General features: G+C 37.7%; 1 protein-coding gene across 5 annotated transcripts in view; it reads right to left on the bottom strand.

Moving 5' to 3' along the window:
• Positions 1–7,834: 7,834 nt before the first annotated feature.
• The window catches only part of ATF2 (activating transcription factor 2), a 48,337-nt gene continuing 35,956 nt past the window's right edge, over positions 7,835–20,215 (bottom strand). For all 5 annotated transcript variants that reach the window (XM_059475574.1, XM_059475573.1, XM_059475577.1 and 2 more), the window contains 2 exons: positions 17,152–17,257; positions 7,835–10,484 (listed from right to left, as the gene is read on the bottom strand). In XM_059475574.1, coding sequence (XP_059331557.1) covers positions 10,258–10,484; positions 17,152–17,257 — 333 coding nt within the window. In that variant the 3' untranslated portion in view covers positions 7,835–10,257. The remainder of the gene's footprint in view (positions 10,485–17,151; positions 17,258–20,215) is intronic.

Raw genomic sequence — 20,215 nt, 5'->3', positions numbered from 1 at the left:
GATCTTGCAACCTGACTTGCACATCACCACACCAAACTTAGATCTGGAACCTCATGTATTCAATTGTAAAATCATGCAATGCTCAACAAGGACATAGACAGGAAACTAATTCCTGGTTGAGTCCTTTCCACACTCAGTCTCTAGTGGTTTTTGACACAGAGATATGATACCAATGCTTTCAGTGCAAACACAATGACTTCAGAATTCAGAGTTTATCTGCACCAACGAGTCACTGATAAGGGAAGCACTTTCCAAAGCAGTTTGGGTTTGTTTTTTCCTTTTTTCTTAAAGGCCAATAAGTCAAGAAAATACATTTTGAAAAGGACAACCAAGCAAAGCTTTCTGGCAAACCCTGTGCAATATTGCAGGAGCAGAGGGACCCAGGCCCTCACCATTTCTGTGGGGTTGCAGCAATGTTTCAGCTGCCGCTTTGCTGCTTGTTGTCAGAAAACAGCTTCTTGGGCCCCCACAGGAAAACTGCTCTCCTTTCTGCTCCCACATGGATGCATTTTCATGACAAATGTGTCTTAAACTCTTCAAGGGTAAGAAAGGCCAAAAAAAATCCAAGTAGTTTATTGTCTGAGTGCTCAAATCAAAAGCAATAATCCAGATTATAATGTTATACAATATTAAAATAATTTCCTTCTTGCAGCATATAACCATTAGCCATACAAAGACAGAAAACCTCACTAAAACACTGGAAGTAATATTGCCTGCATTCTGCCCAGTTCTTTGAAGGAATGAATAACATTGTGTAGGCACTATATTTTATTTCACTTGGTTTTGCATGGAGATAAACAGCTTCAAAAGTTCAGGTGGATCATTACTGAACAGTTGTTTTCCCTATTCTTTCTCCTTTGTTTCAAGGTTTGATCACAGGGCTGCTTGCTCTAAAGATTTCTTTACTGTGTGCACAACAGAATGCCTTCCTGCTGATTGTGGAGAATTCATAACCTCCTTAAAGCATCCTGCTGCTCTGAAAACTTGAGAGTGAAGGGCAGATGCAGCTGCAACAGCTGCAAGACTGCAGTTGTTTCTCAGAGAAAGCCACTATTCTAGCTTTAAGAAATTGTCCCAGATCTAGGGATTTCCTCATCTATTTTTAGCAAGCACAAACAAGACAGATTTGTTGGTGCTTTTCAGACTGCATTTGCCAATCTCCCCAAACTCTTCTTGTTCTGCCTACTTAAATGTGCTGCCATGACAATTTACTCCCACTAAAACAGGGCTGCTCTGGTCCTGTTTCTACTCCCTCCTCTTTCTCTGCAGCTGCACTGGCTGTTGGCCAATGCCAGTGTCTGGGAAAATAACCAGCAGCACTCCAGAGGGACAGAGGAGTGCTGCATCACAGCAACAGCAGCGAGCACAGAGCAGCCCAAACTCTCAGACGACCCTTTTACTGACCTGTGCTCTCAGTGCCCTTGTTAATCAGATGCTTTAATCTGCAGCAGTTTACTGAAATACCATACAAAACAAGAGTCAAGGTTAAGGATTTCCTTACCCATCCACAAACTCCTTCCCAGCCCACCAAACTGATGTCATGCCATCTTCAGAGACTTCTGCAGTGACGTCAGTGGGACAGATTAGATTTCTCACCAGCCTGCAGAACACGTCTCAGAGCCCCCCAGTCTGACTACAGCCCAGGCAGCTGCTGCTGCCAGCACTGTGCAACGGAGTAGGGCAGCATGGACCAGCAGATGCAGGAATTCAAACAAAGCATGGAGAAAGCAGATCCATAAACAACACAACCCCTGTCACAATGAAGTGCAAACCCACAGAAAGATGAAACATTGCAGAGCTCTCTTCTGTTGGCTCCAGGTATAAAGCCAGACTACCTCCATCAGTGAGCTCATATCACGTGCAGGCTCCTATGCCCCACTTACATTTATAAATATATTTAAATAGAACCATAAGGTTTCATTTTTATTATTTATTCTTCCTGTACAAATAAAACCTGTAATTCAACTCTAAAAGCCAGTTTATGGTAGTTACTTTTTCAGAAGTCTATTCCAGAGGCCAAATTTTAGTTTTGTTAATTTTTTAGAGTTTATATTCTACTCTGAGCAGTCAAGGAGGCAAACTATATCATGGAGAAGCTTAAACCGTTCCTTGGTAGTTCATAAGAAGAGTAGAAGGGATGGCTTCCCCTGAGCTCCTTGGAGAATGACAAGCCAGAGGGAAAAGCCTCCTACCAGGAGAGACAGATGAGCAGTCAGGGAAGCAGAAGTGGCTTTCAGCTCTTTTCATACAGTGAAGGCCAAATGGTATTTTAGTATCAAATAACAGTAAGGTGTGGCTACCAACTAGGTATGAAATTTTATCCAGCCCTTGGCAGGGGAAACCTCCCTGACCTGCCTGAGGCCAGCTGCAGAGGCAGAAGGAGCTCCCAAGAGCTGGGCAGCGTGGTGTCCCTGCCACTGCTGGCCCAGCTTGGAGAGCTGCACCTTCCCTTGAACTCTTTATCTTCTTCTCTCAAAGCCTTAATGTGCTGTAAAGTGTGGAATACCAGGGAAAAAATATGAAAACTTGGTGTCAATGTAAAAAAAGCATTTGCTCAAAATATCCAGTAGTTACCACTAGATGGCATTTTGTTCTTGAGAAACCAGCGAGACACAGATTTGGCATTGTTACGCTCAGCAGGAGACAGTACAAAATGAAATTACTTACTTCATTCGGTTAATAATCTATTGTCTATTGTCTTGTAAAACATTACTAACAGAAGAAATTTAGTTTGCAGATTGATAAATCCTATTTATTTAACTATAGCTTGTGACTCTTCAACCCTCCACTCAGGTAGGTAGGGGTTTGAGCTATTGCCAGCATTTACCAAAAATCCCTTCCACACTTTAAATGAAAGACAAATGTAGCCCAAGTCACAGACTTTGAGCATGCCATGGAAATCTGCCAGATATGCCTTGCTCCAGTAACTGTATACAGTATTTCCTGTGTTATTTTTGGATAAACCCTTAAAACAGATTGCAGTATAAAAAGGAGTTTCCATTCAGGAAGAGAGCTGAAATAATAATTTAACAACATTTAGTTATTAATATTATATTTTTCAGTGTTTCATTTTAGTTTCAGCTTGTACAAGCTGTGATGATTTACATTTTTAATCTCCACAGGGTACAGTGTATCACACCAGGGTGTGCAATGAAGCTCTGCTGGGTACAACCTGGGGTGACATATAGGTGGTATTGTTTAATATGACATTGTTTGGCATTTGCAAACCTCTGTGTCAGATTAAACCAAGCAGGAGTGTCTCCTTTACTCTGCAGCAGGGGTAAGGATGTAAGGAGACTGTACATGATGATGCACAGCAAATCTGTGCACTGCTCAAATTTTCTTTGACTAAATTATGTTTACTGACAGAAGCGTTGATGGTCATTAGCAGTGGCTAAATCCAATCCTGCTCTTGTACTTGCTTAAAAAAGACTCATTATAGAAGGAACCTTACTTCACTAAGATAAAATTAATCCTCACCTCTTTCTAAAACAGGCACAATCTTCTTTGAAGTTGGTAATGTAGAAAAGCTGCTTTAAGTCAATTATTTTATGAATTTGTGTGTTGCAAAACTTCAAACAGCTTTATATAGCCTTAATGATTATATACTTGCACTTTTTTTTAGTTTAAATTCAGCTTAGTACTATTCTCCATCAACATAAACTGGACTAGAATATATCAGTAGACATGTGAAACCAAAAGTTTTCAATCTGTCAAAGTTTGTAACAATTTAACTCTGACAAAGAGATGACATTTTCTTCAACTGACAAGACCTGTGGGACTTATGCACCCTCCAGAACATGTCTGAGTGTCTGGCACATTATAAAGTGCATTTCCCTGAAGGAGGGGTGTGTGCCATTATCCAATATGTGACAACAACAACAAAACCTAAACCAGACATGAAATTACAAGAGCAGGTAAAGATTGTGAATTTCTTTCTTGAAATGAAAGAACTGTGCCAGACCTGTGTAACAAGGAAATGTACAGAATTTATATAACTAACTGGTACTTACAATATAAGGGAAGCATCCCAGTCAGTATACTGTGTTCCCATCCCAAGAAACCAGTGCTGTGACAAATACAAGCCTGCAGTCAGCTCAGAAGCAGCATTCTGGTTGTATGGTGACTGGGAACAGAGCTCAAGGCTCTGGGGCCAGCAACCTTCCTACACAGCATTCAAGTGAGTGCTGCATAATTTATAAAAGAGTAAAGTCCTATTAGAATCAGGACTCTAAAAAGTTTGGGTAAATAGTTAGATACAGGATAAAGAAATGTTTTGCATATTCACACATGTATTCAAGTAATAAATTGTAAACTTAATCGCTTAAGAGTCATTAAATATGCGAACAAAATGAGCAAGTGCTCAAAATGTCATGCAGGGAAATAGATAGCATCTCCTCAGTATTTACAAGGATTATGCATTTTTTCCAGGAAAAATCATTAGCCCTCTCCAGCAATTCTGCTGAAAGAAAGGACAGAAAGCAAGAAGACTGAAATATTAGCCTTTTGCTTGTTTTCTAACCATAGCCAGGCTGACTATAAAGTCTCTTGGCATTTTACAGCCAGAATGACTGTGCTTTACATTATATCACCTTTAAGAGTATCTTTCTCAACACAGCATTATGAATAACAGGATGTTTATACTACTTACCTCAAGTGAGATCAAAACATTTCTACCATCACTGTAAACATTTGGAAGAAACAGATCTTCACAGAATGCATCTTTGTGTCAGAGGAAAGGGCTGCTATAATTGAGCAGTGAAATGCAGCACCGTCTTGGTGCAGATGTCTCCCCTCTCAGTTTCATTTTCTCCATTTATTCAGGGTATTTTATTTTGTTTGCTGCTAAGGCAGAGGGCTCGTGCTCTCCTTGCTCATCTCCTTTCTCCCCTGATTAGAATCCCAGATGTAGGACAGATATATTTTCACATTTTCTTTTTAAACATAAGCAAATTAGTAGGTTTTTTTCAAATCACTCAGTTAATAAAATGCAGCAGCCCAGTTGTCTCTCAAAGGCAGTATTTTTGCCGCCTGTAATGGTCTAGAACAAGTGATTCAGCTAAAGGGAGGGAAATACTATTCACTGACCATGCTAGTACTAGCTTGCAGCTAAACAAGAGCAGGAACATTTTGGGCAGTAGGAAAAAACAGACCTTAACTTTCATCTTTCAGGTAGCTAAGCAGAGCCATCAGACCAGCTTTCAGCACATTCCATCCACCTGGGCACAGATGGTGTCAAACGGAGCTGTAATAGCTCATGCTTGTACTGTGATGTACTGAGGTAGCCACAGGCAAGAGTGAGGGGAGGGAAATACGGCTGCCTGCAATCCTGTTTGTCTGAAACTCCCTGGCAGTGCCTCGTTCCTGAAGCTCATCTCAGCCCAGCACTGACAGTCCTCCCTAAGCCAGAGTATTCTCCCTTAAGCTCCTTATTTGCAAACTGAGCATCACCAGGCCCTGCTGCCCAAGGTGCTTACAAACACTGCCCACTCTCTGCCCTGCTCTGTTTCTGCTGTTGGTATTAAAACCGAAGAAGAGTTCCTAGAAGCACGACTCCTGTTCTTGGCTTCAAGCTGTTCTGTACCTTCTGTGCTTGTTAACATTTCTAGTCAGTCTATGCAGCTTAAGCTACTGTCTCTTTACCTGTGGAGTAAAAATTATAAATGTCCTTGCATAATGATTTTACAGTACTTTTCTGATTAATGATTCATCCCCCATTAAATTAAGTTACAGGTAGTTTATCTAAGAACCTCCTCTCCTGTGCCTCCTCTTCCCCCCAAAAATGAAGAGGATAAAGTGTTTATAAAAATACACATCATTGTAGAAAATGGTAATAGAAGAGGGATAAAGATTTTGAGCAAGGGGTAAAATACACTAATTACAGAAACTGGATCAGGTTTATGCATCTTGTTCTACTGACAGCCATGTGATTAGATGATAACTCACCTCACAGCTACAAAGTTAACAACTCTTATCTGGAGAAGGTTGCAGTTTGCAGAGTTATGAAGCCCTCAGCATACAACCTGCACTCATTAGTTGTGCACAGCATCTGCAATGAAATCTTTTGTAACACTCCAAAGTCCTTCCATACCTAAATATATATAATGTATCTTAGCTAGGAAGATATAAATATCAAGATAACATAAGCTTCTTGTATCTATTTTAGCTGAAGACAAGGTACAAAGTGTGCAGAAATTCATTTTCTGACTTCTGGAAATGGAAGTTTGCTATTGAGGGTTAAGACAACTGAGGAGGAAGCAATATGAAAAAAGAAAGAATTCCACATGGAATAGTATAAGCACTTTCTGGGGCTCATCACACAAAGAAAAATATTTTGAACAGGAAGAAAGTAAAGAAAAAGAAAGGTCATGATCCTACATTCCATAAGGGAAGGAAAAAATAAGAGAAAAAAAAAGTCACACTAAACCCTAAACTTAAAAGGAATATTACCACTGAAGAATATGAAACTTTGAAAATTTCATGATAAAATCGTCCAAATCAACTCTACACAGCATTACACAACACAAGTTAAATAAATCCTACCTGTGTTACTTTTGATTCAATGGTTAAAAACAGATGTAAAGACTACTGCAAACCAATCTTACACTGACTGCTCTGCAGCGTAAATGAGCACAGTTCCAATTATGTCTCTACTGAGGGAAGCAACAGGCAGCATATAAATGCAAACAGCCTTCATTAGACACATTGTCATGAGTATATTAATCATGTCAAGAAGCATTGCTCAAGTTTCCTTCAGTGCAATTTAACATACCTTACTTTATTAGGATGCACTTAATTTCACTATGCTTTCTCCTCATTATCATTTATGATGACCAATTAAAATGTTTGTGTCTGTCTCTAAGCAAATTACTCCTGTAATTCAGGTAGCTGAGACCACTGTTCATCCCACACTTCTGTCATCTCCTTCTCTCAGTGCAGTATCTTCCTTTTAGAGGCCCAGCCACTCTTACCATTGCAAACAGAAAAAAATCCCTTACTTAAAATGAATAATTAAGATATAAACCTGAGTCTTTTTACAGCACAGACATTAAGAAGTGGGCTGGTTCTCCTCCCCTCACCCAGAGTACCTGTGTTATAAAGCCTTTTGTTCCCCTGGAGTCACCAGCACAACTCATAGTCAGAAAAAGAACGTAGTGAAGCAAGGGAGGCCTCACACGTTTTTCTCATTGGGTTAGAAGCTGTGTGCAGCTTCACTTCATTTTGTCCATACATGGAACAAATGCAGACACACAGCAACTTTACTCTTTCATTTCCTTCAAAACCTTCATACTGGGGCTCTGGCACAAGCTTTCAAATGATAACAGAATGTGTCATTCCACACATGTTTCCAACATCCATAAATAAGCCCAAACCATTTTTACTATTCTAAACATCAGGTGTGAGGGCATGATTTTTTCTGAACCCTTGACAACACAACTGTGAGCCATTTATCTGATTACAGCTGTTATTTCTGGCTTAATGTATATTGAAATAAGATTAAAATAACTGGAAGTTAGGTGGAAATTCTAATTACACACAGTGCTTTTGCTGTGGAACTCAGGGCAACCAGGAATGGCTGAGCAACATCTGGGATCACCAAGCTATATTTATGAACTCATTTATCTGTGGATTACCTTGGGCTCCTGGAACTAATGATACAATGCTTGTTCCTCAGCAGCTGCTGGAGCTCAGCTGCAGAGCAATGGTATTTACCTTATTTTCTCAAGAAACATACGTGTTCTCATTTACATAACATTACTTTGACATTACAGTAATGACTTCCAGAAAAACACTGATAATTGCAAGGATGAAGAAAGAAGGCTGAAGACAGAGCGGCCTTTTAGAACAATTATAATTTCATTAAAATAGGAACATAACTTAAAGATAGATTTTATTCTCTTTGATGATTTACTCATGCAAACTGCACATAAAAGAAAACAGTACAGTTTGTGAAACATGTCAAATGTAAAGACCCAAAATGCTAAGTACAGAAGTAGTGTGACAACGTCTCAAAACGGAATCCATGGTAGTACGGCTAATACCTGTTCTCTATTTGCTGAACACAGATTTTAATGGTTCTTTTTCCAGCCCCACTGTTAAATTCATTAACTGTTTACACATCTCCTATACACTTATGTAGACTTATTTTACAAGCGCAACAGTTTTGTTATAAAAAAACTCCCCTTATATGATTTAAAAGCCTTTGTGTTTAGGAGGGCAAATTATAGTATGATCAATGAGGCCGCATCTAGTCCACCAAACCTACAATGAAAAGTGACTGTAGAGCTTTCTTGCAGAATTCACACTTTGTGCCTTTGCAATTCATTTCTTTCTCGTGAGAGGTCCATTGTATTTAACCATCCTGGAAACGTTCAATAACTGTTACAGCTTTTTATCTTGAAATTGGGAAAGTAAAGACTTTTAAACACATGAGGTTATCAACACAACTTTCTTAGTTTTAAAATACAAAATATTTAAATTCCCTAATATTTTCATGCTTAAAGCCCTGCAATGATACATATATGACTTAGATACTTTGTCCAGTTTTCAGTACAGTATGGTTGTATATATATTGCAGAAATTATATTTTCCTGTGAATCAATTACATTTTTAGATTTAAAACTGAACCGAATAGAAATCTGATGGCACTGACACTTAAAAAATGCATGGTATAGTGTGGAGAAGGAAGAGCAAATGAACTACACAACCCATTATAAATGCAATAAATCTTTGTTATATACATAATGGAATCCTGCTTTACTGCCAGTTGCTACTATGCATCTGTTTTTGCTATTATACAAAGTTTTCCGACCTGAAAGCACACATCTACTTTTTTTAAAACAACTTAATCTATTGTAAAATATTGTACTGTATTTTGAACATGAGTACAGAATCAAAATAGATAATGGCACATTTAAAAAACTCAGTATCCTACAGATGATTGGATAATGAGAAAAAGTGTACCTACAATCATCTCATCAGAAACAAACTACATCATGGAATGTTAGTTATCCAAGTTCGCACAGTAAATAACATTTTAAAACTGCAATCACCTATCAGCCAGCATCACATTGAAGGCATCTTTAAACATTCAAGCAAAAGACTGCTGGCATTAACTACTGAACCATTCTCACACACACACCACACACACCACATTATAATTACATTGTTTCCAAGATACGGTAGATACTGATTTTTTTTTTCCACAAGAAAGGTATCAAAATTTTTGCTACTAAAAGATGACAGTGCTTACACAAGAATTAAGTACAAGTTAGCTTGCAAATACAAGACAATGACAAAAAAAAGTCGAGTTGTCTGAAGAAGGATTTTAGGCTTTTCTGGCATCCAAAACCATGAGTAAACTCCTTAGTCTGCGACTCAAAAATCCACAAAATACAACCTACTTTGGAATAACAAGTATTCCATACTTGATAACCCTGTATTTTACAATATGCTTACTGGTTTCAGCCTAGCAACAAGGGGTGGTTATAGATATCTATTCTGACTGGAGAATTAAAGCTCTCCTCACACCAGAATCAAGTGTTGGAGTGGGAAAAAAAAACCCACCTGACCTCAATAAAAAAAAAAATCAAATCTATTTAGTAATGATCCTCATCTAGGATTGGTATGTGCATAAGTACTGTATCTCATATACTGTACTGGCCCTATTAAACAAATTAAAGACCCCAACAGTTAAAAGCCAACCAAAATGCTATACATAAAAAACCCAAATGTTTTTCTTCCAATGTTCTTCCTCTCATAATGTGCAAAACAACAAAAAGGCAAAAAGACTAAAAGCAAATTTACTGTTACTGTCTTTCTCTTGCCTAGTGCTTTATGACCTTGCTAACTTTACAAAGTCAATAGGGACTATGCAGAACTTTGGTATAAAAATGTCACATAATATTCCTATCACAGTCTTGGGGATGACCTTTAGTAATTCACCCCAATGTTTGTTAAAATAATACCAAATTAAAAATGAAATAAACCACATTGTACTGTACACACACTTTACACATTAAGCACAAAAAATAACTAGTAAAACTAATACTTAAAAAAAAAGTCTTTCACAAAGAGACCAGAACTGGTGTTCCGTCTTATTTCCACCTGCCAATTGTTAAAGCCAAATTTAAGTTGGATTTTTAAAAACGAATAATTTTAAGCTACAATTTCTCCTAGATGGAGACTGGTCTGTTGTTGGTTTCCCTTTAAAGTCACAGATGTGTATCTAAGGAACTGATGCAAGCAAGTTTGTAATCAACTTCCCGAGGGCTGGGCCTGGGAGGGAGGCGCCAGGACGATCTGGGACAGCACGGGCTCCGAGCTCTGGTCCGCCATCTGCGTGAGCACCGAGGTGGCCACGGCCTCCGCCTTGGACGTGGAGCTGACGCCGTTGGAAGTGCTGACGGAGCTGTGCTGGATCGCCTCCGTGTGCGGGCTGCTGGGCACCGAGATGTCCTCCGAGCTGTCGTCCTTGTCTGCAGCTGAACAACAACAGCAGCTCATTTATTCTGTGCTGGAACGCACCCACCGCCTCCCAGCCACAGCAATCACCCCCCCCTAAATAGCTAACACTCGTGCTGTAATGCAGCACAAATTGCAAAACGAGCTTATTTCCGTTTATTAGAAAGAAAATACTATTTTGTAAGCAGAAAAACCAGACTGCGGTATGGACTAGTCAGGAAACCAGAGCATTTTCACATCTTCAAGGCCATGATTAAAATTTCCTGCCTAGTAAATCAGCCAGTGGGTACTATGCCTAATTCTAATGATGCATGTTCACATCAGTAAACATTATTCACAGACTACAAAATGCTATTTATTGTGTCTGCTTAGTAATCAAACAAGAATAATTCTACATTCAGTAATAAATATTTGCCATCATGACTAAGATATCTGAAAAAATATTACTTACACCACTATATTTACTGGACAATGCTCACATGAGTATTCAGCCTCCATTCTTTTAACAGAATGAAGTTCCATAATTTTACAAATGCCTCTTAATAGGTTTTAAAATCATTAAAGCTGGCTTAAAAATATTTTTGGAATATTTCAGGTGTTCTCCACATAACCAAAGTGAATTAGCCATAGAATTACATCATTTTTTCCCATGACAGACGGTAAGCAGGTTAAAAAAATTACCACTGTGCAAAAATAAAATTTCCAAAATTATCATGACTTAACATGTCCCTCTTGCACAGACATTCTAGTCATGCTAAAATCATCCTTTTTTCCCAGAGCTGCAGAAGTTAGCCAAGGTATTATGCAAACACTGCCGAACTAAAAGTTTGAATTCAAAACTAAAAAACCAAGAACAGAAAATTATCCTACTGTTTTTCCCTCAAAAATAGAAAAACTAATGCTGAATTTTATTGTAACTTTTTAATATCACTTTGTGCTACTTAATGTTTGCAAGTACTTTTCACAGCAGTTTTATAAACAGACCAAAACCAGTATCCAGGTAGCATATTAGAAGTCCCTTTTAAACTACTACTGACTACCCTGACACAAACATAGCCAGAAGCAGGCATGAACTATTGCTTGGGACAAAGCAATGGAATAAAGCTTGATCTTCTCTAGTCTTGTCTTTGCAGTCCCTTCCAGATTTGCTTGAGATTGGCCTACAAGTTCAGAAGTGCCTCAGAGAAACAATGGGAAAGGATGACACTACCACGGGGAGACAAGCAGTGCTGTGGAATCATGTCCTCATTTCCACAAAAAAACAGGCTAACAGCAGCAACTAAAAGGAACATTAAGTGTGAAAAACCAATAGTGAACTAGTGAAATAAAGTTTATGTTTTACTGAGGTTTATATGACATGCTAGCTAGAAAATTTACTAACTTAGCAAGTCAAGACCCCAGTATAAAGATCTTTGAGCAGCCCTATGCATGCTAAGAACAAACTCCTCTTCAAAGCTTGAGAACAACTGTTCTATTATTGACTGCTTCTAGAAAAGAATGGTAAGGTCAAAAAGGATGGGTAGGCAAGGAAACTGCTGATTTTTTTTTCTCAGAAATACTGCCTACAGGAGCAAGGTGGCAATCTCTCCTCAAGTGCACTAAAAGAGCAAAGAGTAAAATGTAATAGCTTGGAAGTTAGAATACTCTTATCCACAAGGCCAACTGTTTTACAGATCCTGCACTTTTTTAAAAACAGACCGTTCAAACATTAAAGGAGACAGATACTGGTGACACAGAACTAGATCTGCTGACAAGTACTGCATATCCAAAGGTTTCATAATAACTGCAAACAGCAAGAAAATCAAGGTATTTCCAAAAGACATTTGTGACCCTTAGGAGAGTTTGCCCATTCAAGAACAGAAAGAATAAGAACAAGTGCCAATTTAGTTGGAAGTATTGAACAGGATATAATCTTTACCATACCTCTAGCAAGACCTACAAGATCTCACATAAAACAAGCAAGAAGGAACACATGCAAACTTTGTTAAAAATAGAAACCCTAGTGCCACTTCCTGAAAAATACTCCATTACTAATTATGAGAGCAGCATATTTTTTCCTCAGACAGAATGAAATGGCAGCAAGTGGGATGACATGTATCAAATACAATCTCTCTGCTGTAACACCTGCTCCTCCTCTTCAGAACTGCTGTTATTCTCCTATGAATCTCAATCTTCCTATCAGCTTCTTTTGCTGATTCCCAATGTCTGGGTTGTCCTGAACCTCCTCATTCTCAATAAAAATGGTTAGTTTTAAATGCTACGAGCCAAAGAAGAAGTTGAAGTACATCACTATCTTTCAGCCAGAGAAGAAAAGTCTTACACTGTTCTGTCTTCTTTAACACATTTCTGAACGCAAAAGAAATGTAATAATATGAAATAATATCACAGTGGTAAAGAACATGAGAAAGGCCTGGTTTTCTGACTTTGATGGGTTCTGGAAGATCCTATAAGCAATGTGAGAAACATTGATGAGTACAGAGGTGACCACCAATGTACAAGAGCAGTGTTCATATCTTAAAGTAGATAAACAAACATGCTGTGCTGAAGACAAAAAAGTGTACAATTCAGGTATTTTCAAATGCCAGGAGGCAGAGAGGGGGAGCCTACAGCAGACAGGTGATTATATAAAACATAGAGCTAACACTAATTTATGACAATAAACTGGACTGGAAGCATAAATATTTGCAATAACTACAAAGCAATATTTAGAAATGAGGTGACACCCTAAAGAATAGCTATATGAATTTTTTTCAATGTCCATCCTAATGTAGTCCTAACTTTACAGGAAAATGGCCAAAAACTGAAAAAACCCTCAATTTGAAGAATTAAAACCAAACAAGAAAATCCACTCAACGAACATAGAAGGTATTTAGAAGTCATCCTATCACAGAGATGGCTTGTTTTCTTAAGCCTGAAGACTGGGAATGATGAACAAAGGCTTTTAGAAGAAGACAGAAAAGTCATACTTAAATTCTGACAGATTCTTTTTTTCTTTTTTTTCTTAGTTGACCGAAGAATTGCCAGGCACAGGACTGTGATTTCAAGAGTATGACTGATACATAACAGAATCATACTGTAGCTAACAATTTAAAAAAAAAATAATTTTAGCTTTTTAATGGCTTCCCCTGCTTTGCCTCACATCAAGGAAAATGCACAGTTCAAATTAGAAATCAATTCAAAGAAATGTTTGCTGTATATTAGAAGGCTGAAAATTTACAGAGCTACATCACATGAACTTTCCTGAAGGCTACGTAGCTCCTAGACAGGCTGTGTCATGAGGAGCAAGCCACTAAGGATATGGAACACAATGTGGGCTAGACTAGGCCATAAGGAAGATTTAAAGAGCACTAAAACAGCCACAGACTCCTGAGGATATACTAAAAAGTACCCTTTTCAAACAGCCAAACATTGCTGCTATTTGCTTCTTACCTACTGTGTTACCACCACAGTAAGCATTGCTTACCAATAGCTTTCAGTAAGGTAAGCAAACCAAGAGGGAGGGATTTCAGTCTTCAGAAGGAAAAACCCACCTAAACCAAAACAGGAGTGCGTACACAAGCACTGACATGATCCTGAATTCCTTTTGCTCCCCTGATAATCACTAACAAGAAAGAAGCCTCATGGTAATTCTCATCAGGCCATGCAGGGACTACAGAGGGACCTAAGCCTATAAATGGTTTTTTCCAGGGAGTTGTCCTTTGTGAATGTCCCCTGCAGGCACTCAAGAAGCATTGCCTGTCCAGAACAGCCTGCAGGAACACAGTGGTTTGAGAGGTTCAAATCATTCAAGGTCTGAAACTGGCTGGTCACCTTCTATCTTTCTTTTTAAAACTAGCCACAGAAAGAACACAAACCGCCCCTTTTAACGCCCCCTACACTGCAGCCATCTATCTATCTATCTATCTATCTATCTATCTATCTATCTATCTATCTATCTATCTATCTATCTATCTATCTATCTACCTACCTATCTACCTACCTACCTACCTACTTTTGTACTCTGTTTTGAAAAATTCTCTTGAATGTTAAAATGTCCTTGTGAAAAATATGGGAAAATATCTAAAAAACCCTCTTTCTCCCTTAAAAAAAACCACAAACTCTGAATACCACAACACATTTTCTTCTCACTAGTTTTCACCTTTGTCCTATTACAAGCCCAAAAAAAACCCTAACAAAATAAAGGGGGTATTTATGGAAGACTTTTAGAAATTATCTAGTATAGAAGATAACATGAAAAATAAATGAACAGCATCTAGATATCTTGTATACAGAGCACTCTCCCAATCCACAGCTGAAGATGCAGTCAGAACCAACAGCATCCTTGTCTGGAAAATAAAGAATTTTAAGCTGGCTGACTCCAAGTAAAATATCCATTTTCTGGTTTCTCTGTCCTGATGACACCGTCTTTTGAAGCAGGCACAAGACTTTAAAATAAGGAAAACACGATCCCAAAAACAATTTTAGAGAAAGGGCTACATGCATTGTTGTGCTTTTCACTTGGCCTGAGAAAAAAATGTGTTTGGGAAATACAAAAGATCTTAAAAAATATGTAAAAGTGAAGGCCAAATGATAGATTATTTGTTCCTATTTAAGGGCATAATGCATGAAAAGCCATTAAATTGTGGACTTGGCTGTTAAAATGTGGTCTATGCAGTGCACAACAGTCAGCACTGCAGGAGATCTTTAGGCTGGGGTCTTCAATTTCTTCCAGAGACAAGACTGTTAAACCACTCACTACATTTTTGAAGCAATTCTACTTTGATTATTTTATGAATGTAATGTTTATTTAAATACACTTTATAGGAACACCATATCATGACCACATTGACTGAAACAATTTTTTCTCTCATAAACTGTACTGTGGATATGTCACTTAGCCAACATACTTTCCTAATAATATTCATGCAGAGATAATGTGACAAAATCCTTTCAGAGGAATGGCATTACAACTATCATTCATGTTAAGCTTTTACTTTCAACAGACTTTCCAAGAAACTGAGCTATACTTCCAATTTCCTTGCATAATACTATTTTCCTCTAAAATGTAGGCTTTTGCCACTGATTAGTATTTTAGGTCTGATTCATTTTGTATTCTTTACTGAATCAGAAGGATAGTCCTTTACTGAGGGCTGAAAACAAGCACTACTAGACAGGCCATTCACTAATCCTTCAACAAAGAAATCCTTGGCACGGAATCACTTTGACAGTTTATGACTTACGATGAAATATTTTACATCCCAATTCAGGAACATGAATCCTCAAAACATCAAAATTTAAGACACCTATGCTTTGTTTTTTGTGTGGGTTTTTTGTTAAAAACCTTGCATGCATAATGCCATCCCCCTAGTAGCTTCTGTATGAAATTATGTTGTTCTGTCAGATAGGAGCCATAATGGCCTCATCCCTGCAGCAATCATTGTTAATATAAATCCCAAACGTATTTCTATACTGTTCCAATTTATTCCAAGATGCTATTTTCTGTCTTGTCAAAATGACTGGAGATCAAAGGACCAAGATTTATAAGCTCAAAACTGACAAAATCAGTATTCTAAATATATATGGCAATACAGAGTTGCTAAATCTCCTGAATCTTTTAAATTAAAAAATATTGCCCATTCTGATGAAATTGCTTACAATGACTACAAGTAAAGATGGTGGCTATTAAGTTTTATCGCAAGCACCTGAGGATCTGTTTGCATGCAGTACAAAATGTTCCTTTATTCTCCTGAATTACTGACACTGGCAAATTAAAATGAAGTGGCTACATATGGCAGAAACAATCTTCACATTTACAAATATCTTGAAATATCACTAAATCATAAAAACGAAAGCTGTGGGTTATATATTATGAATGTTGCCTAATGCATTCCCAGCTCAGTTACTTGTAACAAATTTGTGTACAATGGACAAAATTGGCCATTTATTCTACAGCAGCAGCAGCTGGTTCTGGCACTGTGTATCACAGCCAAAAAGGAAGCTACAAGTCAGCAAAGCATAATTAACCTTTAAAATGCTGGAAGGATGAAAAGTAAATAGAACAACTTAAAATAAAAATATGGACTAGAAAATATTGGTATTGACAGTGTCAGTATTCTCCTCAATACTAGAATTGTCTTCAAAAATACCCTCTCTATAGAAAAGAAGTCATTTAATGTGGATATCAAAACAAACTAGAAGACATTGTACAGTAGGAGCCGTGAACCTGCATCTGATTATTTTAATGGCTTGACTGATCCTGGATGTTATGGTAAATGAGGACAGCTGTTATAGTACCTCTACTGAAATCTCATTACAATGAAGGAAAAACACCCACAAGGACCTTTCACTGTACTAGGCTATGATAAAGTAGAAAAAATGGTTTATAGTGTGCTCTTAATACTTTAATTATATTTTCCAAAGCAGGTGTAGTAACTGATAGTCCTTAAATGTTAATTATCATATGCATTCATTAAACCAACATAAACCTTTCAATGTTATGCAACAATTCAATTTTGACTTAAACATATATTTTTAAATATCACGTAATATTTCCTATCTTCCAATAACTTCAAGCTTATAAAAAAAAGATCTTTAATGTAATATATGTAATATTAGAACCACAGTTCTCAATTTTAATGCTCATTCAGTTCATTTTGGCAGTATTTCATTGATGCAGCCTCAGGCTATAGGTAATGGAACATTACTCACTATGATAGCCAGATTTCTTCTGCATGGCAGTTACAGGGCAATCTTTATGAGCCAGAAGAAGCTGTTTCAGCTGTGCCACTTCATTTCTCAGCAGGGTGACTTCATTCTAAAGGAGAAGAAAGTTATGTACTTTACCAGGCTCAAACGACACGTTTTGAAGGTAAGCATTAAGTTTTATAGGATTTTCAGTTGTTCATTTAGGGGTAGCTGAAACACAAGCAGTTTCAATTTGGTATATACTGAAATATATACATATATTTATTTTATCTTAGAAAATGCAAATATTAGCTGAAACTTGGCTAGCTTTGTTACATTTACTGGGATATGCTTGGGTTTTCCTAAAAAATATAATATATGTTTTTCAGTTTGCAGATGCAGCGTCTACATATAGTCTCATTCACATGATCCAGCTACTGTGAGACGCTTCTGGAAGATTTTGTGATGAATTTTAATCAAAGTAAACCTACATTTAGCTCCACACATTTTAACAAATGTCATGACCAACATTAAAAAAAGGGAAAAATAGAAAAGAAAATCCAAAAAGCCAATGCAGAATAATTTTCTAGTGACTCTATTTATACTTGGACTTCAAAAAAAGAAAATCTCATGTAGTGGAAAATAATTTAGCAAATATTGGTTGATCTCCAGACTGATTTTTATTTTGGCAGCCATACATAAACATGGTCTCTGAAGGAATCATTGATAATAATGACAAAATCCGGAGATGTCGCTAAAGCACAGTGCAATCTAAGAGACAGCACCTGCACAATCCAGTGCCTGGATTCATTTCCAGACTCTGCCTTTCCATTGCTGGGTGACCTTGAGCAAGGTCATTTCACTGCTTTGTGCTCCAACTTGGCCATTTGTAAATGGAGAGCTGCAATACTTACCCTCTCTGGAAAGCAGCTTGGTGCCTAGAGACGAGGAGTGCTATGTAACTGCATTGCATGTGACAATCCAAATTAAGAATGGTGTGGCATTTTGATAGACCCATTTTTACTTTATAGAGTAGAAAAATATTTATGAATCAAATTATCTGTAATGCTTTGTGATCCCCGTATCTGGACACAATATGTGTTTTTCATGGGTTATTTTATTTTGAATATAAATCTTTTCTATTAACACTTGAAGTTATTTCAAATACAAGAACCTTTGCATATTATTGTAATATACCACACATGTGACATAATTATTCAGTAAATGTTTATGTTTCTGCATTTAGAAGCAAGTTAAAGAAAAAAACAAACAGCAGAGGGAAACTAGATGGCATCTGAAATTATGTGCAAAATAAACTACAAGAAAGTCAACCTATTTACTTGCAAGCAAGAAATAAGGCAATGCAGCCAGAGATGAGATGAATTACAAGTTAAAGGATTCCAAAAGAAAACAATTCTTCCAGAACAGAACTTATTAGGTTTAATTACACTAAGTAACTAAAATATCAGATTGTTCAAAGAAAAGCTCCTCTTTTGTGTTCCCTCTCTCTCCATTTAGAAGCCTTTATACCTGCAAAATCCTCTTGAGGTCTCCTTTTCTATTCAGTCCTTTCATGTGTAGAATACCCTTTAAAAACTTTTTATTAAAAGCAAAAGCTGCAAGATGCCAAAAATCTGACTTCACAGACATTTGTAATGAAAGAAAAATGTGACTGCAAACAAAAAGGTTTGCAATGATAGAAACCCAACCAAAAGCCCCACAAATTCTCTACCAGGCGGCACTACACGTCCTGAAACCTCAGGCTGTTAAGAAAGCACAGGACTACTGCCTCCAGCTCTGTCTGCCCTTAGTTCACCATGTTATTTACTGCGAAGCCACAAATCTTGATATGCAGGCAGCTGCACAGAAGTGACAGAGGTTGGGTAGCAAAAACCACACTGATGTAGTTTTGAGACACCTGATGACCTACAGAAGCAACAGTGTCCAAGACTAGAAATTTTCTCTTATGCCTCCCACATTTTAAGGAAGAATTTTATATACAAACAGCACATATAAGCATGAAGTTGCTGTTCATCTGTGGAAGTAAAATTATATGTTTATGAAAAGTTTTTATAATGCAGTTTATAGCTCAATGTCAGCTGTATCAAAAATATTAAGACCACTGCCATCATAAATACAAAAAGCAATACATTACCTTACATTATCCTATTAAAGCAAACTTGAAAAACATGGATCAGCATTCCTATATAAGAGACTGAGGTAATTTCTAGAACAATGGTAGCTGTATATTCCATAACAACACCACTGGTGCCAACAGTACCACATACAATGCACACACCACTTGTGACACTAGAGCAGAGTTCTGTCTGCTGGACACAGGGATGGGGAATGTCACAGAAAGGAATCTGGTTGCCATTTACGTATCACCAGTAAGAACCACTTCTAACTGGTAAAGGGGGCTGTTTAGGACCCATTCTTATACATATTTGCTTGAGACAACAGTAAGTCCTTCCATCTCATTCAAAACATGTGAATGTGTGGTGGTCATTACATATGTGGTTAACCTGTGGAAAACAGGCTACCAAGAAACACATGAAATAAACACTTTTAACAGGTGGCACGAACAAAGATTACTTCAGATTTTCACACTGGAAAGGTTCTCATCATCAGTGAGACAGAACCAAGCGCAGGCACCAACAACTCTTTAAAGTAGTACATAATATAGCCCACATGCTGTTGAGAAGAATTTGTTATGTTCCTGCATTTCAAAATGTGCTAGCATTAGAAAGAACGTTTCTGGAGGAAAGTATATTGACTTGTACCTGCACTCCATCCTTCAAAAGATGCCTTCCCTCCTGCATTCTTACGAAGGGAGGACACAGTGTATGACACATTCTTTTTTATCTGCCTATTCCTCCCTGTATCCAAAATGCAGATGTAATAGTGGGACCATGGGACCACATTAGCCCTTACTCAGCATGGTGTGGGACAACATTTATGATATGTTATTACTCAAAGTATCATCAGAGGCAGGTAAATGTGACTTCTGGGGATAGGGGACTGCCTGTGGCTGAGTTAAACAGCATTCTTCCTGCTTCCTTTTTGGGCAACTTCCTCTATGGAAAAG

The sequence above is a fragment of the Ammospiza nelsoni genome, chromosome 7 (genome assembly GCF_027579445.1).
Source record: "Ammospiza nelsoni isolate bAmmNel1 chromosome 7, bAmmNel1.pri, whole genome shotgun sequence".
NCBI classification, from domain to species: domain Eukaryota; kingdom Metazoa; phylum Chordata; class Aves; order Passeriformes; family Passerellidae; genus Ammospiza; species Ammospiza nelsoni.
Note: the sequence above shows the minus strand (reverse complement) of the source record. Positions and strands in the feature narration are given on the sequence as shown.